Genomic DNA, 22,389 nt, shown 5'->3' with positions numbered 1-22,389 from the left:
GTCTAGGCAGTAAGATAGTAGGAAGAACACTGAGCCTTTAGCTCTGCCACTTTAGCTGTGTGGGTAAGTCACATCTCTAGACTAGTGCTGTGTGATAGAACTTTCTGTGGTCAAGGAAATGTTCTAGACCTGTTCAGTCCAGTATGGTAGCCAATAGCCTATGGTTGTAGAGCATTTGAAATGTGACTAGCACAACTGAGGAACTAAAATTTAATTTTAATTTAAATAGCATCATGTGACTAGTGGTGATACATCGAACCTAGTAGTTCTAAACTTCAGTTTTCTCACTTACAAAATAGGTTAGATTAGAATGCTAGTGTCACTAGAAAGATAGGTTTCACAGCCACATAAAGTTGGTGCAGCCTCTTGAGAAGAGCAAGTAAGTAGATGAGCACATGGACTTTTACATGGCTAGTTTTTTCGCGTGTGTGAAATAGGTCCAGAATTTGTAGCCTTTTCACTCTTTGTATCTTCTTGACTTACTTAAAGACCCACTCTGTCTTTTGATGGCTACTTTTTCAAATTAGTCTTTGGATTACTGTCTCCCAGGAGTTGACTAGTTAAATATCTGATACATCTAATTTAATAGTCTGTTTTGGAATTGTAGTTAAACTGATTATGATGCTTTTGTTTTTTTATTTTTTAATTCTTTTCTATTTCATTTTTTCAGAGACAGGGTCTCACTGTGTCACCCAGGGTGGAATGCAGTGGTGTGATCATAGCTCACTGCAGCCTGGAATTCCTGGGCTCAAGCAACCCTGCCACCTCAACCTCCCAAGTAGCTGGGACTACAGGTGTGCACCGCCACACCCAGCTAATTTGTGTAGTTTTTGTAGAAAGGGGTTTCACTGTGATGCCCAGGGTGCTCTTGAACTCCTAAGCTCAAGTAATATGCCTGCCTTGTCCTCTCAAAGGGCTGGGATTACAAGCATGAGCCACCATGCCCAGCTGATTTTGTTGCTTTTGAATTCTCAATAAGAAAACTGTAACAGAGATAAACCTTTATAATTGTTTGCCTGCTGTGTAATTATTACCTAGATTTTTCTGTCTTTAGAAAATACTCCCTTTTCTTTCCTTATACAGTTAATAATATTTCCTTTGTACATGAGTTTTTAATCTCATTTTGAGGAGACTTGTGTAAAGAGAAGCTAATTTGAATACTACATACCCAAAGGGAAACAGGTGCATTTTGCTTATTGTGCCTCTTGGTTCCCAGGAGATAGTGTTCCATCTGAGAATTACTTTTAGTTTGAAGAAAATAGATCTCTCCCAAACACCTCTTACAGATTACACTCTATCTCTTATGTACATATATCATACAATTACATGCACACACAATGATTTCGCTAACCAGAGGTCTTCCCTCCCCCTTACTCATGGTGTCCTTTAGGAGAAAGAGACAAATGAGCTTCCAGAATTGGAGAGGTGGGATGCTACTGTTAATCAATAATTTGTATGGAGTTGAGGGATATCCAGAGAAAGTGGTTAGGATAAGATTAGTCCAAACACTTAATACTTTTTTTTTCTTTTTGAGACAGTTTTGCTCTTGTCACCCAGGCTGGAGTGCAATGGCACAATCTTGGCTTACTTCACCTCCGCCTCCCGGGTTCAAGCAATTCTTCTACCTCAGCCTCCCAAGTAGCTGGGATTACAGGCATGTACCACCACACCCAGCTAATTTTGTATTTCTAGTAGAGACAGTGTTTCACCATGTTGGCCAGGATGGTGTCGAACTACTTACCTCAGGTGATCTGCCCACCTTGGTCTCCCAAACTGCTGGGATTATAGGCATGAGCCACTCCACCCAGTCCAAACACTTGATACTTCTAATTGTCCGAATAGTAGAATCAGATTAATCATGAGACTTGGTAAAATTCACTTTCACACTGAATTTACTAAGAAGGGTGTACTAATACTTGGGAGAATTTGGAGACATTTTGTAAAGAACAGAAACAACAATTATTTGTTTATCCTAGAAGATTATAATCATCTACTTAACCTAGAGTATTCTGTGTATTAAAACTGCCTATATATTTGTATATTATCATCATAGTCTTTTGGAACTAAGGGACCCTAGACATTATCTGGTCTTAATCACCTTAGTTTTTGAATATGGAAGTTAAAATTCAAAAACGTAGACAAACTTGGTTAAGATCTAATACTAGGTCAGTGTTTCCCTTCTGTTGAGAACCAAGAGACACAGTAAGCAAAATGTGTCTGTTTTCCTTTGGATATGCAGCATTCAAATTAGTCTCTCTTCAGCAATGTCTATTTTAACCAATTGAAGGACATTTTTGACAGCTAGGTATCTTTTTAAAACCTATTTAAAAACTTACATGTCTCTGGGCACTTGATCATACCTGGCATTTTGCACTCTGCTTTTCCTGTGGTTTCCCTAATGCTGTATTGTTTGCTCTTCTTGTCAAAGAGGGCCTGGAATAAGCTAACCAAAATGTTTTTTACCGGGGAAATTGAATGAGTAATGCTTTATTCCTTTCTGCAGCAGCTTACTTTCTGTAATGACTTGAGTAATGAATATTACTTGTAATGAGTATTATTAAAACCACAAAGCACCATTTTGTTCTTCTCCCAATCAGATATAGGCTTAAACAGGTAAATGTGGCAGGTGCGTGACTGTGAAGCTGTTTAAAAAATACCTCTTTTGGGAGGCTTTGTGGCTTATGGGAATAGCTTATTCTGAACTTTGAGTTTCTGTTTCTGAGAGATTATAGAAACTGTCTTAAGGCTAGAACCCAAGAGAGTATATCTGGGTCTTGATAAGTGTTTACTTTCTAAAGAACTTGTTGGAAACTGATACTTGCCTACGCTGATTATAAGTTGTATTAGCCCCATCTCCTTATTTATAAGTAGTTGAATTAAAAATATTTATTCCATTTTTAATATTAGACCACTTGAGGTAAGTTTGTACTAGCTGTACATTTATATTTACCTTTGAGAAATTCGTGTACTTTAATAATGTATTCCAAACTTCCAAGTGGCTATTCTGATTACATTAGGGAAGCCATTTCAGAGGCAAGCATTTGTTTTTATTTGTAACCTAATGTGTGATAAGTTTTTTTTTACCCAATACATGGTAAATTTAGATACATTTGTGCTATCTTCTCAGATGAGTGTACTTACAGGTAATATTTAAGTGATTTATATGTACCATACCCTTTACTGAATTCTTGATGTGTTATTTTATTTAATCTTTATGGACTATAGGTACTGTAATTCCCATTTTACAATTGAAGAAACTGAGTTTTAGTAATCTAACTCAATGTCACATACTTAATGTAAGTTTCAGAGGCTGAACTTGAACTCAGGATATACTGACTCCAAAGTGCATGCTTTACTCACTCAATAAAATGTACTCTATCATTACCCCATATTTGTATAGCATTTGAAAAACCTTTCCCCCCAAGTTAATCTAAATTTTGTTACCTCATTATATTTTCCAACTTTAAGGTGGGTAAGATAGGTAATTGTAACAGAAAACCCAAAATCTTATGGTGGAACACAATAACAATTTATTTCTCATTCACACAAAAAACCATGTGGAGTACTCAGGTATCCAGATTCTTTCCATCTTGTGACTTCTCTGTCCTCTAAGTTCTGCTTATAGTCACCCACTAGAATTACTCCATTCAGCCAGCCATTGTGTGAAGAGAAAGAGAGCTTGAGGGTTGTTTTCAGGGATGATGTAGAGGCCAGTCCTTGAAAGGGCATACATTATTATACTCAGATTGCATTGGCCAGGACTAATAACATGGCCACACCTAGCCATAAGTGGAATGGGAAAATGTAGCCCTGCTTTGTGCTCAGGAGGAAAATGAAGCAGATAAGCATATAACAGCATCTCTTCACAATGTTATTTTCCCCATTTTACAGATGATACAGAGAGGGCCTTTCTGAACAACAGGAAGAAAACCACTTGGTAGAGATCATAGAATCTAGGTTTCCTTAGATCTGTATATTATGTGCTCATGCTTCTAAGGACACATTGAAATAATTGAAAGATATTTAGATTGTATGTCTAGTACCATTACTTTCTTTCGCATTGGGCATTAAATGTCTTAACCTCTTCGTGTCTGTTATTAATACATTTTAAATAGATTAGTAATTGACTTACCTCATAGGGAATAATCAGCTTGAAAATTTTTTTGGTGGTAATTGCCATTTTAAGTAAAGATGACACAATAGCATGATAATATCTTTATGGACATATTTATGGTCACCTGTCCTTTGAATATACAATATTGATTAACCTTTATTTATATGATTTTTGTTTTCAATGCATGTGATGGGTTAGTCTGGGCCATCTATCCACGTAATGTTTATTCTTGTGTGATGAATCGGAGACTTCGTTTAGGGATGAAAGTTTTTTTTTAACCTTCCCAAAAACTTAACTCTTGTGCAAATAGTTGCAACTTCAACTGGAATGCTTCTAATGGAATAGAAGTATTTTCTAACTGAGCTTATAATTGGTACAGCCGTGAATGTTGTACTAATAATATAAATTAGCAAGAGTAGGAAGGATTTACAGAAACTGTTAACTTTTACTGACAAGTTAAATCTGACATCTTAGTGTTAACAGTTAACCTTTCATTGTACTTTAGACTCCTTGGAGAATGTGTTGAAAGCTGTGGATGTATCCTGTGACTAGAATATACATATATTCACAGTTTAACATACACTTTGAGATTTCATGGATTTCTCTGAAGCCAGTCCATGCATTAACTGTTATTTTTAAGCATTTTAATTTTTTTCTAAAAATGTATTGTGCTTGTTATATTTTTAGTTTAATAGGCTGTAGAAAGAGATGTTTAATAAATACTATTACCTGGGCAGTAAGAATAATGCCCAGAGGCTGGGTGCAGTGGCTTATGCCTGTAATTCCAGCACTTGGGGAGGCTGAGGTGGGAAAATCACTTGAGGCCGGGAGTTGGAGACCAGCCTGGCTAACATGGTGAAACCCCGTCTCTACTAAAAATACAAGAATTAGCTAGGCATGGTGGCACGTGCCTGTAGTCCCAGCTACTAGGGGGACTGAGGCACGAGAATGGCTTGAAATCGGGAGGCGGAGGTTGCAGTGAGCTGAGATCGCACCACTGCACTCTAGCCCAGGCGACAGAGTGAGACTGTGTCTCAAAAAAGAAAAAGAAAAAAAAAAAAAAAGAATAATGCCCAGAGAATGCATTGCTGCTTTGTATCTGAATTTGGTAGTTATATTGGGGAATCAATTTCTTAGAGGAAAATAATGACATTTCTAAATTTGAGGTTCTTAAGCAAGTCTCATAAGTAAGCATAGATCATGAATGACGTAACTTAAAAATAACATTTAAATGAGATTTTTGAGTAATAGCAAACTTTATTATAATGAACTTCAGTGATTTATCTCTTAAGAGAAAGCGATACATGAGAATCTAGTTTAATGTCTCATACTTCTCTTAATGATATGATTCAGATTTATAAAAACTCTATTTAGTTTGGGCCAAAATTAGCTTGGGTAGAAATATATCATTTCTAGTAGATCACTTAAAGTTGTGGTCTGATCAAAGGGTGGCTTATGATAATTATCTATTTTTTGGTAGTCAGCTACTACATTAAATTGTACATAGCTGTATTTAAATTTGATGAGGTGGTGTTTGCAACACTACATATAGTAAATGCTACACACAGACAGATACTTCCTTTTTTCATTGCCTTAGGAACCTTTATGTAGCACCAGAGGCTGAGCAGATCCAAAATAGTGAGTCTAGGGTTGAGGATTTCCCCACCTTTTATCTGCTAATATTGGTTCCTAAAGTTATGCCCAGTGAGCAAAATGAATATTCTCTATACTAGATCATTTGGTTAGATAAATAGTGGTTTCTTTTGTGCAACTTAAATTGTCTACTGGAATGTTCGGGTATTAGAAAACCATTGTAACTACGAAAAATAGAGTGCTGTCAAAAGTATCTAAACTCTATTAGGAAGAAAGCTTTAAAATGGATTTTAATAAATACTGGTTTCAATTATGGGACTACTATATATGCCCAAATAAAAATCAATTTTTTTCCTTTAAAATTATGCTTAGAAAAGAGGGAGTTACTTCATTAAAATTTAGATCCTTGCAAAGTTATTCATGTTACTCTTTGGAGAAGATATCATCTGAAGTATCTGTTCAATGCTTAAATGTACTAGAATGAAAGTTCCACAGAACAAATAGACTCTTGTCTATTTTGTTCACTATCCAGCACTTACAAGAGTATCTGGCACGTGATAGGCACTGAACATATTTGTTGAAAGAGTAAATGAATTAATACTTACACAGGTTACTTGGAGCAAATAAGGCAAAAAGTTTAACAGATTTAGTCATTCGTAGAAGACCTTACAGTTCCAGGTATTGAATAATGAAAGAAAATCTTTTAAAGGATCATTTTTAAAAAGCAGTCTGGTAAGCAGTTATATTGTGGAGATCATGGATGCATAAGTAGGCTAAAATTCCTTGTGACAGCATTCTATACAAATTCAAGAATACTGTATCTCAAAGCCTAGATGAAGATATCCTTTGGAAAACTGCCAGATGTTTTCCTTAAAAAATTTATACATCTTTCCCCCTAAAGAATAGTCTATATAGTGTAGGGCAGCTGAAAGTCAAGCAGAAAGTCGGAGTCTTACTGGCTTGAAGTATCAGGGGAAGGAGTTAAGTGGCCAAAAATAGGATAAATCCCAGAAAGGAGGGAGTTATGGTAAGTAGCCCAAAAATCTATGGGTAAACTCCCTTCAGATGCCTAGATGTCCCCTAGAAGTGTGCTTGGGAGATTCCAAGGAGTTCAGTGGAAAACAACAGCTGGCAGGCAGAAAAAACTAAATAGAGATTTTAGCTGATGGCTTTTGCAGGGGTGACGGAATTTGGTGTTTGATTCCCACCAAGATAGAAGGGATTGGTAAACATGGGTGCTTTCCACAGATCTACTCTAAGAGAGCATAAAACCAAGCTTTCAGAAGTTCATGTTGACTAGCCAGTGACTTAACTGCCCAGTATAATAAAAGTCCTCACTCTTCAGGAGAAGATAAGAGACTACAGAGCCTCTATAACATATCTACAATATCCAGTTTATAATAAGCAATTACTAGACATGTAAGTAAGGAGGAAAATATGGTTCATTCCATGTCAAGACCCCCTCAAAAATAGGTAACAGACCCCACAAGTAGCAGACAGACTATAGCAACTGTAATATTTTAAGGACTTAAAGGGGGAAATATCATAGTGACTGGGTAATCTCATCAGAGAAATGGAAACTATAAAAAAAGAACAATGAGATATTACAGAACCCAAAAGTCCAGTATCTAAGATGAAAATTTCACTGGATGGATTTAACAGCAGATTGGAGACAGCAGAAGAAAAAGTTGATGAAGTGGAAGATAAATCAATAAAAATTTGCCAGTCTACCGAACAAAGAAAAAAAGATTACAAAAAAGAATAGTGCCTCAGTTTCTCCAGGGACAGAAATCAAACTAACATACAAATAATTAGAATTCCAGGAGTGGGGAGAGGGGGGGGGGGAGAGAGAGAGAGAGAGACAGACAGACAGACAGACAGAGACAGTATAGTAAAAAATACTTAAATAATTTCCCCCGAATTCCTTTATTTGGTTTAAATCAACTTCAAATTCAACAAGTTCCGTGAACGCCAAGCAGGATAGATATAAGGAAAACCACATCTAGGCACATCTTTCTCAAACTACTGAACATCCAAGATGGAAAACAATGTTGAATGCAAGCAAAGGAAAAAAAGACACATTCTATACAGGGGAATTAAAATATCAGGAAAGATGACTTGTCAGAAACAATGGAGGCCAGAAGACAATGTAATAACCTATTTAAAGTCCTGAAAGGATAAAAATATCAACCTGGAGTTCTGTATTCAGCAAAAATATCCATAAAAAGTGAAGGTGAAATAACTTTTTTTTTTCCCAGATGAAAGTTGAAGGAATTCATTGCTAGGAGACCTGTGTAGCAAAAAATGCTAATGGAAGTTCTTGAGGCTGAAGATACATGACACCAGATGAAAAGTGGATCCACAAGAACAGGGCTCCCCAACCCTTGGGCCACGGTGTGTGGCCTGTTAGGAACTGGGCCACGCAGCAGGAGGCGAGCAGCTGTGAGCATTATTGTCTGAGCTCCGCTTCCTGTCAGATCAGTGGCAGCGTTCATTTCTCATAAGAGTATTGTGAACTGCACTCGAGGGATCTAGATCACACACTCCTTATGAGAATATAATGCCTGATGAAACCATCCCCGCTCCCACTCCCCACCTCCATCTGTGGAAAAATTGTCTTCTGTGAAATTGGACCTGGTGCCAAAAAGTTTGGGCACCGCTGCACAAGAAAGAATGAAAAATACCAGAAAGTAAATATGTAACAATTAGGTTTCATCCTCCAAAAGAAGGCTTTGTAAGCCTATAGAGCAATGGAAAAATTTATAAAGGACCTTGTTAGATGTTACTAAATTAAAAACTTAGACAACTGTACTTCAAAACATCACAAAATTGAAGGACAAGTGTTTAGAGAAAGTAAATATTGTTTAAAATCAAAGAGGAGCATTAATATTCCAGTGTAAAAATGGGCATAAAATGTGAACAAATAAAACATAGAAGTAGTGAAGAGGACAGTGCATGTGAACAAATGTTTAAATTGTTTGGCAATCAAAGAAATAGAAATTAAAGTGTGTATTTTTTGCTACTCAAAGAAAGAAAAAACTCTTACAAAGGATGCTGGTGAGAATTCAGGGAAATACCTTTCTGGCGAGTTGTAGTGCAAATTGGAACAAAACATTTTGGTATTCCATTTCAAGGGATTATTTTAGAAGTCCATACCACCTAGATAGTAGAAGATTCTTACACCAGGAAGTGACTTGTTGAATCAGTGTATTGGCCAGGCGCGGTGGCTCACATCTATGATTCCAGCACTTTGGGAGGCTGAGCTGGGCAGATTACTTGAGGACAGGAGTTCGAGACCAGCCTGGCCAGTATGTCAACACTGCATTGTTACTTAAAAAATACAAAAATTAGCTGGGGATGGTGGCGCATGCCTGTAGTCCCAGCTACTCTCGAGGCTGAGGCACAAAAATCACTTGAACCTGGGAGGTGAAGGTTGTAGTGATCTCGTGCCACTACACTCCAGCCTGGGCAACAGAGTGAGACCCTGTCTCAAAAATAAAAAATAAGAAATTAGAAAATTAAATCAGTGTGTATGTAGGGGGTGGGGCATGGAGGAAAGATCATTATTCAGTAACTAGTGTTGAGGTAACTGGCTTGCCATTTAGAAAACAAATTTTGATCTCTACTTATTCATAAACTATCAAATTACCAGTAGAAAACATGTGAAGGAATTTTAAAAATACAATCTTAGAGTGGGCAAGGCTTTTTCTAAGGCTGATGTAGAAGTCAAAAGTCATAAAGATATGTGAATCTGAGCACGTTAAAAACATTTGAAATTTCTGCATTGGAAAATTGCCATGTAGTCAAATACAATTTATACATACACACACACACATACCCACATGATAGCAAGGCTCTTTATTAAATAGAACTATGTCTTACACATCAATAAGGAAAGTGCTGTAGCAGGATATGAACATGTGCCTAGTTCACAGAAAGTGAAATGTAAATGAGTTGTAGTGAGAAAATACTAAAAATGTATTTCCCATCAAAGCAAATGTTCCTCGTGGATTCCCAATCTCACATACAAATACATAGCCATTAAAGTTAAATTTGTTTTCTTTATTCTTCATCTTCTTTCATCTTCTCAGCATAAGCATGTGCTGAAGTTTAATAGCCTGTTATTATTTTGTAATACAGAATGCAGCATTTAAAATAGTCTTTTTTATTTGTTGTGTTTATTGACACTTTCACTTGAGTATGGAATAGCTTCAAGCTTCTGTAGTCACCAAGTTAGTGATCAGTAGAAACTCTGCTGGGAATTCTCTGTACCTATTCCATCTTTACTTAAAAAAAAAAAAAAGACTTTGTCCTCTTTCGGTTCTCTTCAACACTGCTAGTAAATATTGTCACATGCTGCTTTTATTGCATGCTTATTTTAGAAGTACCATACATCTGGATGTCAGACATCTAAAAAACAAAATTAGAAGACATAGGTACACTGCTCTTAGATTTAGTATTTTGACCATCAGCACAAAATTACTGGATTTTCTGCATATTTTAAGCTGTTTGAGAAGTGACAGAAGAAACCTAATTTTCGCTGAATAACAGAAGCAAAAACTGTTATTTGACCATGTAGTAGATTTTCCTCTTGGGAAGTAAGTGTTTTCTATGTATGCAAACTTTTTGCCCTACCTTCATTTCCAGAATACCTGTCTAATGATGCGTAAATCATTTAGGCACATAGGTGGCTGTTAGATCCTGCTGAAGTGTTTGTGGTTAGAAGATGTTTATTGGTGGGATATTATAAATGTATAATTCTTGAAGTTGTAGTGTCAGGATACTTAACATGTTTTACGAATCCTGAAGCACTTCTGAAGGTAAAAGGTCCATGTCTTTCCACAGTTAAAAAACTGGATGTAGTAAGGCTGTATGGCTTAAGGATCACAGAGTAATAGCAACTGAAAAGCATCATTCATTCATTTAATATTAAGCACTTGCTGTAAGGTACACATTTTGTAAAGCACTAAGTTACGTTACATTCCATTTCAGCTAACATTTAGTACAGTGCCAGGTTTGTTAGGCATGTTTAACACATGTCAATTTCACATTATTCTTAGAACATCTATTTGAGGTGAGTGGTATCCATATTTTGTGGTCCTGATCGCTGATTCAGGAATGTATCTTATCTAGGATATGATAACAAAAAATAGCTGAGCCAGGTCTTTTGACTCCCAAGTTCTCTTCTTTAAACATACAACACTGGATGTTTTTTGTTTGCATGTCCAGATCTACTCTCATTCACCCTTCTCTACCCTGCTCTGTGCCCCCCTCAGGAGGTTGACTAGAAGGACTGACTTAGAGGCAGTTGGCTTCTGGTTGGATTTACTCAATGTGAGGCACTGGCAGGATATTGGAGAGCCAAAGGAATGAAACATTCCTTTTCTATGTTTAGGTACACAGATATCATTGTGTTGCAGATGCCTCCATTATTCACTACAGTAACATACTGTACAGGTTTGTAGCCTAGGAGCAATAATCTATACAGTATACCCTAGGTGTGTAATAGGCTATAACATCTACGTTCGTGTAATTGCACTCTGATCACACAACAAAATCAATGACACATTTCTCAGAATGTATCGCCATCATTAAGTGATGCATAACTATATTTGTATAGATTGAGCTCTCTGTTCCTTATCTATCCTGTGTTTGTGAGGGAAAATATAAACTGAGGAACATGAGTGAAGTTTGTTTGAGTGAAATGTTTTTCCAGAAAACATATGTTAATTATGAGGTAAGCCATAGGAGGAAAAAACACATAGAAAAAGGCACATTAATCATGAGTTTCTGGGTCATATATGTATCACAAAGTGAACTTACCTTTGTAGACACTATGCATACTGCACATATTAAGAAAGTTTGGCTGGGCATTGTGTCTGACGTCTGTAATCCCAGCACTTTGGGAGGCCAAGGAGGGCGGATCACTTGAGGTCAGGAGTTCGAGGCCAGCCTGACCAACATGGTGAAACCTTGTCTCTACTAAAAATACAAAAATTAGCAAGACATGGTGGCGCATGCCTGTAATCCCAGCTGAGGCAGGAGAATTGCTTGAACCCGGAAGGTGGAGGTTGCAGTGAGCTGGGATTGCGCCATTGCACTCTAGCCTGGGCAACAGAGCCAGACTCTGTCTCAAAAAAAAAAAAAAGTTCCCTTTGTGCCTTACCATAAAATGTAGCCACAATCCTGACTCCTAACATTGTACATTAATTCTCTCTGTTTGGAACTTTATATAAATAGAATTATACCACATACTCTTTTGTATGAGAGTCCTGTCTTGTGTGTAGCAGTATTTTGTTCCTTTTCATTGTTTCATTGCTTTAGAGTGTGAATATACCACAATTTATGTATTCATTCTATTGCTGATAAAAATATGGTTGTTTCCAATATTTTGAATATTATTACCAATGCTATTGTGAGCATTGTTAAGTATGTCATTTTTCTTATTCCTTCCTTTCTAGGAATAAAATTGTTGGGTAATAGGTTATCGCTGTATGCCAATTTTATAGATATTGTTAAACAGTTTTCCAAAGTAGTTGTGCCATTTTACACTCCCACCAGTAGTGTAAGAGAGTTCCTATTCCTCCACATCCTTGCTAACACTTAGAAATGACAGTCTTTTAATTTTAGCCATCCTATTAGGTGTGTTGTAGTCTCTGAATGGGGCATTAATGTGTTTTTTCCTGATGACTGATGATGTTGAGCACTTTTCATATGCTTTTGTGAAATGCCCCTGCCTATTTTTCTATTGGATTGTATATGTTTTCTTATTGATTTGTAAGCATTTTTTACATAGTCTGGGCACTGTGCCTTTATTAGTTATATGTGGCAAAAGTCTCCTCCCATACCCTTAATACTGTCTGTTGATTTTATTCTAGTCCAATTTGTCAGTCTTTTATTTTATGGTTGGTATTCTTGTATGTTCTGTTTAAGAATTTTTCCATTGAAATAGTCTCTTCTCTTGTCTCCTAGAAGCTTTACATTCAGATCTGTAAACCGTTTGTAATTGATTTTCATATATGGGCAAGCCATCCATCCATCAAGTTTCCTTTCTTTTCTCAGGTGGATAACCGGTAGACATAGTACTTTTCTTTTTTTAAAGGCCATTTATTCTCAGTCCTCAGCAACATCACGTTTGTCATAAATCAAGTCTCGTGTGTGTGTGTGTGTGTGTGTGTGTGTGTATGTAGGACTTTTATTTTATTTTATTTTATTTATTTATTTTTGAGATGGACTCTCACGCTGTCACCCAGGCTAGAGTGCAGTGGCGCAATCTCGGCTCACTGCAAGCTCCGCCTCCCGGTTCACGCCATTCTCCTGCCTCAGAAGAATACTCCGGAGTAGCTGGGGCTACAGGGACCCGCCACCATGCCCGGCTAATTTTTTATATTTTTAATAGAGATAGAGGTTCACTGTGTTAGCCAGGATGATCTCAATCTCCTGACCTCGTGATCCGCCCGTCTTGGCCTCCCAAAGTGCTGGGATTACAGGCGTCAGCCACCACGCCCGGCCTATATGGGACTTTTTCTGGACTACTTTGTTCCACTGATCTTTGTATTCATCCTTGTGGCATAGCACACTATCTGATTACTGTAACTTTATATTATATCTAGCGGCGTTAGAGCCCTTTCCCCACTTTGTTCTGCAAGATTATGTAAGCTATTCTTAGCCCTTTGTATTTGCATGTATACTTGATTGTCAGTTATAAACAACAAGAGAAAGACCTGCTAAAGGCAGTGAGAAATCATTGAAGTCAGAGTGATAATGACCAGAAGTTTTTTTCTAAGATTTTAAGAATAATTAGGTCAGCTCAAATCTAGAATCTTTTATTAAGATTAAAGAATGCCCTTTTTGTTATTTCAGCATTAGTCTTGTAGTTTCTTATAGACTATTTGATAAATTGGCCTTATTTAAAAAAACAACAGCTACTAATGGTTAAGGAACATACTTGTTTGAAATTTGATATTTATGAAAATATACAAACTAAGAACATAATTAAATGATCTTGATTTTTTTATTTTTTATTTTTCAGAACATCCGTGATAACAGTCTTCTGTAAATCGAACTTTTGAAGAATTCTCTGAAAGAACCAAGTAGAATATTCTTACATCATGACTTACTCTGAATGCAAGAACAAGAAATAGGTTTTATCTCTAAATATAATGAAGGGCTGTGTGTAAACACTGACCCTGACTCAATTCTAACAAACATTTTAGACATGAGTTTACATCGGCAAATGGGTTCAGATCGAGATCTTCAGTCCTCTGCTTCATCTGTGAGCTTGCCTTCAGTCAAAAAGGCACCCAAAAAAAGAAGAATTTCAATAGGCTCCCTGTTTCGGAGGAAAAAAGATAGCAAACGTAAATCAAGGGAGCTAAATGGCGGGGTGGATGGAATTGCAAGTATTGAAAGTATACATTCTGAAATGTGTACTGATAAGAACTCCATTTTCTCTACAAATACCTCTTCTGACAATGGATTAACTTCCATCAGCAAACAAATTGGAGACTTCATAGAGTGCCCTTTGTGCCTTTTGCGGCATTCTAAAGACAGATTTCCTGATATAATGACTTGTCATCATAGATCTTGTGTGGATTGCTTACGACAATATTTAAGGATAGAAATCTCTGAAAGTAGAGTTAATATTAGTTGCCCAGAATGTACTGAACGGTTTAATCCCCATGATATTCGCTTGATATTAAGTGATGATGTCTTGATGGAAAAATACGAAGAGTTTATGCTTAGACGGTGGCTTGTTGCAGATCCTGATTGCAGGTGGTGTCCAGCTCCAGATTGTGGGTAAGAAGATATTGTTTGATTTTTCTTGAGTTAATTTTTTTCTCTGTGGATAAAATAATTTGCTGTTACTCAAAAATTTTTACGTGCTGGAGAATTCATTCAACAGGCCTGTTGAGTGCACACCATATATCAGGCACTATGCTAGCTGTTAAAGGCAGTGATCCTGTCTTACTCATTTCTGTATTGTCTCTGCGTTACATATTCACGGAGCACATTTAAAAGAAAAGGGTAAGGTGGTAGAGTTCAGGATCTACCTGAAATTGGTTTTCTCATCCATTTGGAGAATTTTGATTTTGGAATAACAGACGAAATGATGAGCATTGTTTGTGAAGAGGAGGTTATTTGTGGTCATAAACTCAAATGACCCTCTTCTTTATTTTTTTCTCTTTGTTGACATGTTTCTCATGAGAGATAAATGGCCCTTTTGAAAGGTACCTACCTTAGCATGTGCCACAGTATGATGTGTTCATGTTGATATACATAAACATTTGCTAGTCTCAAGTTCTAGGGGTTATGTAATATTTGATTTGCCTCAAGTTTTTGAATTAACACATACCGTATTCTCAACATTTAAAATAAAATAATTTTGCATATATATTTGATTATTATGTTGGTGAGCAGCTCCTGTTTATAGAGCATTTATTGTGTACAGTTGTCAGAATTAGGGAAACAGTAGTCATATACTATTGAAGAATAGTGAAAGCCACAAACAATTAATGTGATATGTAGCACACTGTTAGTAAACCAGAGATTATAAGTAACGTTTGGGGAAACCCAGAACTTCCGAGATTATCTGGGTATAATCTCAGAGGCAAGACTGGAATGTGAGTTTCATTTATCAAATTACAATTTCAGGACTCGTTACCTGAATCAAATCCACGATTTAAAAGTTTCTTGAGTAGTGAATTTTCAGATCGCATCTAACCTACATTCCATAATTTTAAATGAGAAAAGTAGTGTTTCCTGCCTGTGCAAATCCCAGTTTTCCCAGGTATCGCTAGCACTTTATCATCCACCAAGGATTTCTGTGTAGTATACAGCATTTTAAAATTACCTTTTAATATTTTATGAATTAATTAGTTGTATGTAGGGTTCAGATATTATTCATTATCAGATTTGAATTATGCTGTCCTATACTGCGGGGAGCTTATACTGTAATATAGATAAACAACAAAATATGTTATGGATGCTATCTAAACTGGGCCAAGGTTAGCTGTGTTTCCAGGTGTAATGGCAGAAGCAAACTCTGGGATGTATGCAGGGCTAAATTTTCAAGAAAAAGATGGGAAGAAAATAGAAATAATGAACAGTAGCTTTAAATAACTTGAGCAGAAGACAGTATTCTGACGGAAAAACAGCTTAGATATGATTGAATCACTCTTGATCCTGTGGACCGACCCCTGCATAACGTTTTCACAGGTGCAAGTGTGCGTTTCCACTGGTGCACAAGTGCAAGTTATACTCTTGAAATTAGAGTAGATTTCAAGTAGGATAGCAAATTTTAGTTTTAAAAAAACTTTTTGTGAGTCGTTATAACAAATACTCCCATAGCAAGAGTTCAAATGCTGAGGAATATGTCTGTTATGTTTCATCTACGGAAAGAGTGTGGTTTATCTGTCTATCCTTCATAGAACCCCAGGGTACAAGAGGTGCTTAATACATTCCTCTAAATTTTTAATAGCTTAAAAGAAATCTGCGACTGCACGTGGTGGCTCATGCCTGTAATCCCAGCACTTTGGGAGGCCAGGGTGGGAAGATAACTTGAACCCAGGAGGTCAAGGCTGCAGTGAGCCGTGATTGCGCCACTACACTCCAGCCTGGGCAACAGAATAAAGCCCTGTCTTTAAAAAAAAAAAAAAATCTGACAATGATAAAACAAAGGAAAAGGAGACTTAAGTTGTCACAGCCTTTGGCCAGGAGTTATTAAGACAATAAATCCAGGGGCACAAACCTTCTGGTCACTTAATTGCTGTATGTTATCTTGTCCTGGGTTGATTGGTAATGTCATCATAATATATAGTTAACATTAGCAACCTAATTGAACATAGTAGGTAGGGCTAAAGCAAATTATAATTTGTATAAGAACTTGATTTTAGGGGAAGCATGCTGAACCAACTGGAAAAAGGATGGATTATTCAACATACAGAATTAGTTATTTGAGGGGGAAAACATTAGATTGTCACCACATATGTTAAAATCAAAACAGATTACAGAGGTGTAAGTTATATAAATAAACGGAAAAAATCAAAAGAAAATATAGGTGAATGATTAGCTAACCTACTGCCACATTGTGTATTAAAATTGAACACACATTTATTATATAACTGAGAATTTCAACTCCTAGATCAGTACTGTAGAGAAAATCTTTACTTGTATACCAGGAGATTTGTATAAGGATGTTCCACAATAACAAAACAAACAAAAAAATGTTCATTAACAGTAGAGTAAATATATTTAGTTTATTGGTTACCTCTTGAGAGTAGGAAGAGGGGATGTGAACTTCAGGGGTAACCAGGTTACTTCTAAAGCCACTGATAATAAAGGTTCTGATTTCCAGTTCATGCTTAGTATACTGGCATAATTTTTGATAGCACTACATTTCTTTCTCAAAGTGTTCCAATTTAGATTGTGAGTTAATGATCATCCTACTGATAATGTTCTTAACTTGTGTGGTACATACAGGAGTATTTCTTTTACTATTCTTTATAAACCCTTTTATATATATTTCTTAATAAAGATTTTTTTCAGAAACTCATACTTTGGGATATTTTGGCACATTTTCTTCTCATTGAGACTTCGTTGTTAAAAAGTAAAATGGCTCAGTATTAATATTTTAGAGATGATAAATGTTAACTCAAGTATAAAATATCATAAAATAATAGAAACATTTGCTTTACTAGACTCCGTTACTATGAAAACAACCACATGATTGTTATGTAAGTTTAACAAATAATTGTCCTTGATTAATTTGGCTATACATTAATTTTTGGTGTTATTGGTTGTCAGTAGTCTTACCCACAAAGGACAGAGGAAAAAACGTCACAGATTACTTTTGTGTATTCTCTTTTATACTTGGCTTATACTGCTCTGTAAGTTGTTATGGTCGTATTTCACATACTTGATGATGTAGGTTTTATGGTTGTGTTTTGAAGAAAATGTCACCCAATAATATAAAATTTGTGTGTATACTTTGAAAACGTAGGATACTATACAAACCCTCATTAAAAGTTAGCTTTACTTATTATGAGCTGTAAATACCTGATTTTGAGTCCCTATTCTATCATGTTATAAGGATTAAGTGAGATCTTTAATGCTATTACTAGCAAAAGTCCTAGTACACAGTAAACTTGTCATTGCTCTTACTATTCTTCATCTCTATTTCCAAAGTTTTGCTTTTTTAAAAAATCAGATAATCATTCAAATATTTAATGCACCTATGTGCCAGGTACTGGAGATTTATTAATGAACACAAGACAAAAATCTCTGACCTATTGGAGCTTACTGAAGCCTTTGAAACACACAGAGGACCCCCCTTTTTTTTTTAATTAAAACCCCATTTTTTATTTAAATCTGGCATAGGGAATATTGGTAAATTTCTGAATATTTGGTTTTTATAAAAATGTTTAGCCACGGTGCCAGGACCATAGGCGTATATGTAGTATTTAGCCCCTTTTATTATATAACACACTTGAAATGTTCTTTTCCAGAAATGCTAGATGTGAAATTATGAATTTTTTCTTTTGCATTTGTTATTTATAAACATGGCCATTTTCTGTATCTGACATTAATTTTACTTAAATATACAGTTTAACACACCTTGAGAAATACTGTACTTACCACAGAGTAGAAAAGAGTTCTACCTGACCTGATTTCCATTTAAGATCTCTTGGGGTTTCTGACCTAATATTCTTTCCACTCTTGAGGGCTAGGACTGATCACACTTGTTTAAAGGACGGTATTTCTAAAAATCCCACTTGAGGAGGGGCCCAGAGGGCCAAATTTGAGTGCTGTGATTTAACCAGAGTGAGTCTCACTAGACAGCTTCTAGAACATGCCAGTCCTCACAGGTTCAGAGAAAAATACAGCCATAGTTAAGGAGAAAAATTGGGGGAGGGATCCCAGTGTGCAAGGAGGAGAAGCATAGAAGTTGCCTTGAATAAAAATACCTGATTACCTTCTGCCTTGGAGTCCTAGTTTGTACATTGTCTAGGCAGATAGCAAAAAGTCGTTGTTTTGGTTTCTATCACCTGTTTTCAGTTGGCTAAGGCCACCCTGCTACCAGCACACATTATCCCTGTCATCCCATGTGAGTGCTTCTGACTTTGCTGGGGAGCTTTGAATATACAAGAACATTTATTATACTGGGACGTAATTAGTGATTTATTGTCTGTGAGCCTCCCAAGGATCCTCCAGAAAAGTTCGTTTTTGCTTTTGGAACCACAGGCTAACCTCATGTTCAATAAAAAAATTGTTCAATGAACCAGCCTGACTGTATGCCACTAGCATAACTCATATACTTTTGGGTAATGTAATCAACTATAATTGGCTTTGTAAGCTTCAAGCTGGTTTGCTATGACATTTAAATGGCTTTCAATGATAACTTACTCTGGTGGAGAATATTGTTCTTAATAGATTAAAAAAATAGGGCCATAGGCTTGGGGACTAAATAACATGTATTTTTAGAATTTTAATTAATGTCTGTGTAACTCTCATTCTCATCCAACAAAGATGTGTTTTAGCTATACCTTGACCATCTTTTGACATGCTGGAAATGCTTTTGTAGACTGGCCTTTTACAAATTTTGCAGAGACCACAGATCCTACTTAGATTTTATCCAGAGAAAATAAGTACATGGGACTTAGAAAACAGATTTGGGGTATAAAGAGCCATAATGAATAAACCACATTTCAGGGGAAGCTGTAATTCATGACTAGTGATAAATTGTATGTGTTAGAACACACATACATAAGCATATTCTAAGAGTTAATAGCTTGAACTGAGAGTGCTATTTTTAATTTATTCTTCCTAACCATAAAATTAATCCAGGTATATTTTAACACTAAATAATTCAGTATACTATGTGGGTAGTTCTTTGAAGTTTAAAAATCACATTTCCTGTGTCTTCTGACAATGTAATAAACTTTAAGCATTTCAGATTTTGAATTTTTTGACTAGGGATGCTCAACCTGTATATTACTCCTGTACCAAACATTGTTAATTGATACTAAGATCTTTGGTGGTGTTTTTATGAGTCAATAAAAATAACATGCTTCCCCTCCACCCTCATTCAAGACCATATTAACATATGACCCAGGAGACATGTCAGCTTTCTCTAGTTAGTTGACTAAAGAATGTGGCTTTGGATATGCAGCCAAAATGGCTTGCTAACACTTCATCCCTAAGTTGGACAGACTTCCCCAATTAGTCTTAGGCATGTAGGCCTGAGAACAACTGAAGGCCTCTCCTGCAGCATGTAGTGGAAAACAGAACAGAACGCATCCTGTCTGCAGGATGCAAATCCTAGAAAAGGGAACCAGGAGATGAGCCTCACTTTGTCTAGACCTTCTCTCAAGTATCTTAAGTAAGTTATTCCTTTTTCACTGGAATAATCAGAACGTTAAAGTAGAATCATGAGCCTCTTGATTCTGATATAAAACTTGACTGTTCCCCTTAACTGGATCAAATAATTTTGTTATTTCTGATTATATTTTCTTTCTGTTCTTACTTTAAAGATAAAAGAAAGTTATTTAAAGATATGTTAAAAGCTTTATGCTTTAAAAAATTATTTTGGACTTACAGATACTTCTTCATTCTCTTTTAATTGACAGAAGTGACATGAGAGACAGTGTCATTTTTTAATCAAAATATTTATTGAGACTGTCATGTCTTTCTTAGGATTACATTTCATGTTAGGTATTTTTTTTTCTTCTTTCTTGTTCCTTACAAGGAATTTGCTCCAGGTAGAATATATCACCCTAGCTGGTATCCCTACTTGCTTGATGTTATCAATAATATAATTTGTAAAACATTAGTACTATGAAATTCTCCCAGGAGATATTATAAATGACTTAATTTAAATAAATTAAGAAAATACTGCATACTATGTACTGAACATTGGTATGTTAAAAATTCTTTTAGCAAATCCTATAATAGAAAACAAAAACTTCCTTAATTTTACTTGGCATTTTCCTAACTTGACCACTGAGTTCTTAGTGTGGACCACCTGTTAACAGTGCAGTGAACAGAAGATACTTCTGGAGAAACTGCTGTTTCAGCCCCTTCCTGTGTTCCCCACTTTCTTCCTGTCCATCCACTCCTAGGTTAAGCATTTCAAGTACAGTAGCTAGAGACCTTCAGCTGAAGGATAGAGAAGGAAAGTAAGGCTTGAATTAAATAATGGACCATAGAAAGAAATGGAACTAACCACCAAACTAAGGTTTGGGTGCTGTTTGAGCCAGAGGGGTTCAGTTATTTCTGAGACCTTCTATTGAGCCTGTTCTTTTTCCAAATAACACATTATAGCGGAGCAGAGAGACTCATGGAATTTTCTGTAAAGCAAGGGTTTTGTATTTAATTTAGTTTTACCATTTGCTTCCATTATAATTTGAGAGTTATTTTTCAATGGAAAATAAATTTAACTCCCACAAAAGGAAAGTCATCTTCGAGAGGCCTGACAAGCTGTTTTCAAAATGTGTGAATGCTAGGTACATTTAATTTCTTGATATATTACAGAACTTGCCTAATACTGTTATGGTTAGGATTGAATACATATGAATGTGAAACACCTCCATAGGAAGCACTCAATGAGTGTTAGTGTAAGAAAAAACTACTAGACAAACTGTTCTAACTTTTGTCATCAGATTATACATTTATGAAAACATTTGGTCAGTATTATTAAAGTAATCCTGTTTTTCTTTGGAATTTGTGTAAATTCAGTAGACTTGAATGTTTAGTTCTAGGGGAAGGACATCTTAGCTTTTCCATTTAAAAAATACTGAGACGTAGCATAAAATGTTGGTACTTTAACATTTGAGTACACATAATGTGCCGTGAACTAAACTCTCCTTTTCGCTGTACCCCTGTAACCCTGCCTCTCCTGTCTTCCTCTCTTCTCTCCCCATCTCTCTTCACAGACACACAAACACTACATATGTATAATCTTATTTTAATCTCACAACTCTTATTTATTATTTCCTAGTTTTGGGGATATATTTTGACCAAATGTCAGGTGGTCAAAGTCAGATATCTCCATCATAGTATGATGAACTTCTGGGATACAAGAATAAATGGAAATTTTTATTTAATTTTTAAAAACTAGCAATCAAGGGCAGGGCACTGAATGGATGTTTGTTCAAATCCAGCCCTGCCCCTCAGTGACTGGGCAATTCACTTTATTTCTTTTAACTTCAGCTTCATTATCAAAGTGGAGGAATTACGATTATAAGTAATCGTAGAGAGTATAGAGATAAAGTGCTTTAAGATAGCTATCTTAAGAGATTGGAGTTATGAAAAATTCAAAAATGAAATCAGAAAGGAAGCCAGGAGTGGTGGTTCACACCTGTTATCTCAGCACTTTGGGAGGCCAAGGCCGGCAGATGAGGCCAGGGAGTTGGACACCGGCTGGCCAACATGGCAAAACCCCATCCCTACTAAAAATACAGAAAATTGAGGCTGGGTGCGGTGGCTCACACTTGTAATTCCAGCACCTTGGGAGGCCGAATCACTTGAGGTCAGGAGTTCGAGATCAGCCTAGCCAACATCAAAACCCCGTGTCTACTAAAGATACCAAAAAAATTAGCCAAGCGTGGTGATGCGTGCCTGTAATCCCAGCTACTTGGGAGCTTGAACCTGGGAGGCAGACGTTGCAGTGAGCCGAGATTGTG

The 22,389-nt window shown here is 36.3% G+C and overlaps 1 protein-coding gene across 5 annotated transcripts in view; it reads left to right on the top strand.

The window, feature by feature from the left end:
• The window catches only part of RNF19A (ring finger protein 19A, RBR E3 ubiquitin protein ligase), a 104,082-nt gene that overhangs the window by 8,609 nt on the left and 73,084 nt on the right, over positions 1–22,389 (top strand). For all 5 annotated transcript variants that reach the window (XR_002523907.2, XM_017962193.3, XM_017962194.3 and 2 more), the window contains exon 2: positions 13,740–14,506. Coding sequence is in view for 4 of the 5 variants with exons in the window: in XM_017962193.3 (XP_017817682.1) it covers positions 13,833–14,506 (674 nt within the window). In the remaining variant the exon portion in view is untranslated. The remainder of the gene's footprint in view (positions 1–13,739; positions 14,507–22,389) is intronic.

Source organism: Papio anubis, chromosome 8 (assembly GCF_008728515.1).
Source record: "Papio anubis isolate 15944 chromosome 8, Panubis1.0, whole genome shotgun sequence".
Taxonomy (NCBI): domain Eukaryota; kingdom Metazoa; phylum Chordata; class Mammalia; order Primates; family Cercopithecidae; genus Papio; species Papio anubis.
Note: the sequence above shows the minus strand (reverse complement) of the source record. Positions and strands in the feature narration are given on the sequence as shown.